We start from the raw sequence: 7,268 nt of genomic DNA, 5'->3' as shown, positions 1-7,268 counted from the left end.
CAGAGAGCCTCGAGCGCGGCGACGTTGACGAGCGCGCCGACGGTCGTCGCCCGCGCGTAGCCGAAGGGCAGCGCCTCGTCCGCGGGCCGCTCGCGCACGGCCTCGGCGAGCCAGGCGACGTAGGCCGCGAGCGCGTCGCTCAGCGTGTGGGCGCCGTCGGAGACGAGGGCCAGGCTCCGCACGGACGTGCCGATGACGATCTGCGTCGCCGCGAGGCCCAAATTCAAAGCGACGATCCACCAGAGCACCATGGGAGCTACGACCTTCTGGTCGGGGGAGGCCGCCTACGTCCTTCTCGTCGGGGCTGCTGCCCGGCTGCACGCATGCTAGCTGTGAGAGAAGTTCAACTTCGTCGAGAGGTCAGCCTTGTCCCGCCAACCCAGCGACCGAGTCGAGGTGGAGGTTCGAATAAGCGACCCGCACGCGCAGGCCCGCAGCGCCCCGGACGACGCGCAGGCCTCGCCCGACGCATCCAACGCACGATGGCCGACCTCTTCGACAGCGAGTCCAGCGACGACGAGAAGCCCATCGGCGCCCTCGTGCGCAGCGACACCGTGGAGTCCGGGACGCGGCGCGAGGAGGAGGCGGAGATCCAGAAGCTCCAGCACAAATTCATCGGCGTCGGCTCCGTCGTCGAGGCGTCGGCGCTCGCCTTCGGCCGCGCGTTCGCGGCGGGCGCGCCGGCGGGCGCGGCGTACCGCGGCGTCGTCGTCGAGCTCGAGGAGGACGACGAGGACGACGAGGACGGCCGCGTCTGGCGCGTCACCTACGACGACGACGGCGGCACCTACTCGACGGCCGAGGCGCACCTGAGCCTCGTGTCCGCGGCGGCGCCGCCGGCGAAGCGGCGCCGCGCGGCGGCGGACGACGACGACGAGGACCACGTCGAGGACGAGGACGACGACGACGACGACGACGACGACGACGACGCCATGGAGGACAGCGAGAGCGACGGATACCGCGCGCCGCGCGCGCGCGCGGCCGCGCCGCGGCGGTCCGCGCCCGCGCGGCGCGCGGCGGCGGCGGCGACGTTCGTCGACGACGACGGCGGCGAGGTCCGCTACACGCAGTCCGGCCGCGTCATCAAGGCGCCGGAGCGGCCCGTCGTGACCTACGACGACTACGAGAAGCGGCCGTCGTCGCCGCGCGCGGGCCGCGGCGCGAAGAAGCGCGGCAAGCCCGCGGCGAAGAAAGCCGTCGCGGTCCGCGACGACCCGCGGCGCGTCGCCGCGCGCGGCGGCGCCGTCAACTACGCCGAGTTCGGGTCGTCCGACGACGACGACGAGAGCGACGGCTCCGACGCCCCGCGCAAGAGGAAGAAGCCCAAGCCCGCCGCGGAGCCCGACGAGCCGCCCGTCGGCATCGAGCGCCTGCTCTGCGGCTTCGGCCTGCCGAAGAAGGCCTGGCGCCCCTGGCTCGCGAAGATGAACACGGCGCAGATCACCGACGGCTCCCTCTTCATCCAGGACGACGACGAGCGCCTGCCCGAGGACGAGGAGGTCCGCGTGTCGCGCTACCTCGTCAAGTGGAAGCAGTACTCGTACCTCCACTGCTCCTGGGAGACGGAGCGCGACCTCGCGGAGCAGGTCGGCGCCCAGGAGACGAAGCGCGCCCTCCAGTCCCTGCGGCTCCGCGAGTCCAAGGGCGAGGTCCCCGACGTCGGCGACCCGGAGCCGAAGCGCTGCTTCGACCCCGAGATGGTCGACGTCGAGCGCGTGCTCAAGCTGCCCGAGTGCGACCTCGCGCCCCAGAAGCGCACGCCCCTCCCCCTCGGCGACCTGCCCGACGCGTCGGAGTCGTCGGAGGACGAGGACGAGGACGAGCTCGCCGCGGCCGCGGGCGCCGTCACGGCGTCGGAGCGCAAGGCCTTCGCCGCGGAGCGCTACGCCTTCGCGCTCAAGGAGGCCAACGAGAAGGGCGACGCCCAGGAGCGCGCCGTGCGCGACGCCATCGGGGCCTACGGCGCCGTCGCCCTCGCCGACGACGCCAAGGTCACGGTCAAGTGGCGCGGCCTCGGCTACGAGGAGGCGTCGGACGAGCTCTGGCGCGACGTCCTCGCCGCGTGCCCCGACGAGGAGGCGCTCCTCGCCGCCGCGGCGCTCTGCGGCAAGCGCTTCTGCGCCCGCAAGAAGCGGCCCAAGGCCAAGGAGCGCCAGCGGCGCGACGGCCGCAGCGGCCGCGACGCGAAGCGCGCCGTGCCGCTGCTGCCGTTCCGCGGCGGCGCGCTGACGCTGCGGCCCTACCAGATCGACGGCATCGGCTGGCTGGCCCACAACTTCCTCCTGCGGCGCAACTCGATCCTCGCCGACGAGATGGGTCTGGGGAAGACGGTCCAGTCCGTGTCGCTCGTGCGCATGATCAAGGAGCGCTACGCGGCGACGCTGCCCGTGCTCGTCGTCGCGCCGCTGTCGACGCTGGGCCACTGGGACCGCGAGTTCAAGCACTGGACGAACCTCGACGTCATGGTCTACCACGGCTCGGGCCCGTCGCGCGCCTGGGGCCGGTCGCTGGACCTCTTCGCGCGCAAGGACACGAAGTCGCCGGCCGTCGACGTCGTCGTGACGACGTACGAGCAGATCCTCCTCGACGACGCGGCGCCGCTGGCGCGCACGAAGTGGTCCGCGATCATCGTCGACGAGGCGCACCGCCTGAAGAACCCGCAGTCGCGGCTCTACCGCGCGCTGCACGGCGACGACGGCCGCTTCGCGTCCATCTTCAAGCTGCTGCTCACGGGCACGCCGCTCCAGAACGACATGCGCGAGCTCTGGGCGCTGCTCTCCTTCTGCGACACGGAGACCTTCGGCGAGGACCACGAGGAGTTCGTGGCCAAGTACGGCGGCTGCGCGCACGACGCGCCGGCGCAGCTCGCCGTCGTGCCCGAGGAGGAGGACGAGGACGACGACGAGGCGGACGCGAAGCCGGGCGTGCTCTCGTCGCTGCTGGAGGAGATGCGGCCCTTCGTGCTCCGGCGCGTCAAGGCCCACGTCGAGACGTCCGTGCCGCCCAAGGAGGAGATCGTCGTCTCCGTCGCGCTCGCCGCGATGCAGAAGCGGTACTACCGCGCGCTCTACGAGAAGAACGTGACCATGCTCGCCGGCGGCGGCCGCGCCGTCGACGGGCCGTCGATGATGAACCTGGCCATGGAGCTCCGCAAGTGCTGCAACCACCCCTTCCTGCTCAAGGGCGTCGAGTTCCGCGAGCTCGAGTCGTCGGGCCACGGCGTGGCCGAGGTCGACCGCCTCGTCGACGCGTGCGGCAAGCTCCAGTTCATGGACAAGATCCTGCCCAAGCTCTTCGACGAGCAGCGCAAGGTGCTCGTCTTCTCCCAGTTCACGATGATGCTCAACGTGCTCGAGGACTACCTCCGCGCGCGGGCCGTCGTCTACGGCCGCATCGACGGCGGCGTCACGGGCCGCGACCGCCAGCGGCAGATCGACGCCTTCAGCGACGCCGGCTCGAAGATGCGCCTCATGCTGCTGAGCACGCGCGCGGGCGGCGTGGGCATCAACCTCGTCGCCGCGGACACGGTCATCATCTACGACAGCGACTGGAACCCGCAGAACGACGTGCAGGCCATGGCGCGGTGCCACCGCATCGGCCAGACCAAGAAGGTCACGGTCTACCGCCTGCTCACGGCGAAGACCTACGAGGCCCACATGTACGACGTCGCGACGGCGAAGCTCGACCTCGACCGCGCGGTGCTCGACGGCATGGCGAGCCACTCCAAGGGCAACGCGCAGCTCCACGAGTCGCTGCTCAAGCGCGGCGCGACGGCCGTCGCCTTCCAGCAGGGCCCCGAGGAGGACGACGACGCCGACGCCGTCGCCTTCCGGAACCAGTCCATCGACGACATCCTCGCGACGCGGACCAAGGCCGTCGTCCTCGCGTCGAACGACTCGGGCGGCGCGCTCGAGTCGCTGTCGAGCGCGACGTTCGTCGCCGCGCGCGGCGCCGAGGGCCTCGGCGACGTCGACCTCGACGACCCCGACTTCTGGTCCAAGACCGTCGGCGCGGGCTACAAGAGCCCCGGCAAGAAGCCCGAGGACCGGTCCGCGCGCGCGGCGCGCGGCGGCTTCAAGCACTACGACGAGGCGGGCCGCACGGCCTACGACGCCGCCTACGTCGACGACGGGAACTCCGACGACGACGCCCACGCGTCGGCCTTCGACCGCGTCAAGAAGAAGAAGCGGTCCAAGAAGGAGGCGCAGGTCGACGAAGACTTCGAGGACGCGCCCAAAAAGGAGAAGCCCAAGCACCCCCACGACTGGTCCAAGACGCAGATCCGCGAGCTCCGGCTCCAGCTCCAGAAGCGGCCCATCGGCCTCGCGGGCGCCGACTTTGTGCGCGGCGGCTTGTCGCTCGCGCGCCGCGAGGACCCCGCCGACGCGCTGAGCGCCGCGCGCGACGCGATCGTGTCCTCCGCGAAGGCGTCGCTGCTCCAGGGCGCCTACAACGCCGACAGCGAGATCCAGCACGGCATCGACCGCGCCCAGGTCGAGAAGCTCTGGCGCCGCAACAAGGCCGTCAAGCACTGCCTCAAGCACCGCGCGTTGGAGCAGGGCGCGCCCGAGGCGACCGCGGACGCGCTCGCGGCCGCGTTGATCGCCTTCGAGCCCACGCCGGGCCCGCTGGGCGTCGAGCTCTGCGCGGCGCCGGGCCGCGACGCCGACGGCAAGCACGGGAAATTGCTCGACGTCGTCAACGAGTTGGAGACGTGCCGCGTCCTGGCCGTGCGCGTCGACGCCTACGCGGTGCCGCCCGACGCCGAGGGCCGCGCGCTCACGGCCAACGAGACGCTCCAGGCGCTGGGCTTGGGCCGCGTCTCGGTCTGCAACCGGGCCGCGCCCTGGTGGGACGCGCGCCACGACCTGTGTTTGGTCCGCGGCGTGACGAAGCACGGCACGCTGGCGTCGGAGCAGCGCCGCGTCGACGTGCTGGAGGACGCGAGCCTGGGCTGGCCCGACGACATGCCCCGGCCGCCGCCGCGGCTGGACGTCGAGCCCGCCGACGCCGACGAGGTGGCGTCGAACGCGCCGAGCCAGGCGCCGTCGTCCGTCGACGACGCGGCGCCGCCGCCCGCGGACGCGCCGGACGCCAAGGCGCCCGAGGCGAAGAAGCCCAACCCGTCGCGCAAGGCGCCGAAGCGCCTCGAGCACCTGCCGAGCCGCGCGAAGCTCAACTCGCGCCTGAAGGCGCTCGTCGCCGCGGAGTGCGTGGGCGCGGACCCGGCCAAGCCCGCGCCGAAGCGGCGCAAGGTCGCGGCGAAGGCGCGCGCCGCGGGGCCCTTCACGGCGTCGCACCACTTCGCGCCCAAGCCGGCGCCGGCGCCGGCCGACGACCCGGCCAAGGAGAACGGCCGCGACGCGCCGGACCGCCGGGACCGCGCGGAATCCGCGCCCGCGCCCGCGGCGCCGCACCGCCCGGCCATCCCGAAGAAGAAGAAGCAGACGAGCATGGCCGCCTTCTTCGCCAAGAAGCCCACGCCCGCGGCGCCCGGCGCCGCCGGGCCGCCGGCCGCGCCCGAGTGGCGGCCGGCGGCGCGGCCGCCCGTGCCCGCGCCGCTCCCCGTCTCCCCGGCCGCGGCCGCGGCCGCCCGCTCGCCGGTCGCCATCGACTTGCGCGGTTCCCCGAGCCCCGCGCCGCCGGCGCCGCCGGTCACCGTCGACGTGCGCTCCCCGGCCGCGCCGCCGCCGGTCGTCCGCGCGGGCGCCCCGGCGGCCGCGCCGCCGCCGCCGCTCTCGGCCGACGACGCGGCGCGGAACGTGTAGTAAGATTGTGGGACGAAGCGTGGCAGGACATAGGAAGGCTACACCTGGACCCCGGGCCCGGGCGGGGGGTCTTCCACCCGCATGCGGACCCCCGGCAGCTAGGGAGGGTTCGGTCGTGCTTCGCCGTCTCGAGTTGGCCGGGGACGGGGTCCGCCGGCTGGCGGGGTTTTCCATTTTGTTTTTCGTGGTCAATCCTCGCCACCCACAAGCTTTCTCTTGCGGTTCGTCGCGGCGTGCTAGTCTTTTGACGATGGCGTTCCTGCGCCTGGCCCTGCTCGTCGCGCTGTGCGCATCGAAAAAGCAGCACCCCGGGAGGAACAAGAAGCACACGCATGAGAGTCGAACGGCGCCGCCATTCCCCCAGTTTACGCGCGACGGCGCCGTGGCGACGCGCGCGGAGAAGTCGCCGCGCTACGACGCGGACAAGTGCTTCAAACGCGCGGGCACGATGCGCCACATCACATCTCCCAATCGCGGCAATTGGATCCACCCGCCGCGGCGCCCGAGCGCGACGTACGCGTGGACGCCCGCGGCGAGCGTCTCCGCGGGCGAATCGTGCCTCCCAAGGAAAGGATCCGGCCGCAAGATCGACGTGCCGAGCGCCGCCGCGATGCGCAGAGCCCTGAGGAACCACACGATCGTCGTCGCGGGCGACTCGATCGCGCTCCAGAGCTTTCTCTCGCTCTCGGCCTTGCTCGTCTGCGGCGACGGCGACGCCGTGCGCGTCGGCGACCACTCGGCGATGGTCCTCCCCGAGCACGGCGTGACGCTCCGCTTCGTCGATGCCAGGTTCGGCGTCGCGGTCGCGCAGACCACCGAGTCGGGCAAGGACGCGTGGTTCATCGACTCCAAGGGGAAGAAGCAGGCCATCCGGAGCTCGGGACGGGTCGAACACGTGCGCCCCTGGGGCAGCCGCGGGGAAAGACCGCGCGCGGCCGAGGGCGTCGTCGCCGCGCTCCGCGAATTCGAGGACCGGGACCAGGTGACCTACGTCTTCAACTACGGCCACTGGCTCTCGCACCGCCGAAGCGACGTCCGCTTCTACGCCCAGGATGGCACACTGGTGTCCGACGGCGCCGGCGTCTACGCGCAGACGCACGCCGTCCTCGCCAAGGAGTTGGTGAAGGGAATGCGCGCGAACCACCGCGCGGTGTTCCTGGGCTTTTCCCCCTTGCCGAGCGACGGCCCCTCGCGCATCTGCAAGGGAGACGAGCGCATGAGCCGCGCCGCTCGCCAGGGCCTCGCGGCCTATCCGCCGGAAAAGGGCATCTTCTTCCTCGACATGGCGTGCCCGCTCGCGCGCGCGCCCAAGTCGGCCTACGCGCACAAGTCCGACCATTGGTTCCTGCCGGGCGCGCCGGACTTGTCGAACGCGATCCTGACGAGGTTCATCGAATGCGAGTCGTCCTCGGACCCGGGGCGCCGCCGCCGGCCCCCCGGCGCGTAAAAATGCGACTTAGCTCCACTTGGCGCCGCAGAGGACGCACGAGTCCGAGCGCT

General features: G+C 72.4%; 1 protein-coding gene across 1 annotated transcript; it reads left to right on the top strand.

The window, feature by feature from the left end:
* Window positions 1-2,462: 2,462 nt before the first annotated feature.
* On the top strand, window positions 2,463-3,710 carry AURANDRAFT_28341 (hypothetical protein; the record flags this gene model as incomplete). The annotated part of the gene is made up of 2 exons (XM_009040057.1): window positions 2,463-2,822; window positions 2,883-3,710. Coding segments are annotated over 2 exons (1,188 nt in total), but the record flags the coding sequence as incomplete, so codon positions are not given.
* Between the last annotated feature and the right edge of the window lie 3,558 nt (window positions 3,711-7,268).

Source organism: Aureococcus anophagefferens, assembly GCF_000186865.1.
Source record: "Aureococcus anophagefferens unplaced genomic scaffold AURANscaffold_13, whole genome shotgun sequence".
NCBI lineage: Eukaryota > Pelagophyceae > Pelagomonadales > Pelagomonadaceae > Aureococcus > Aureococcus anophagefferens.
Note: the sequence above shows the minus strand (reverse complement) of the source record. Positions and strands in the feature narration are given on the sequence as shown.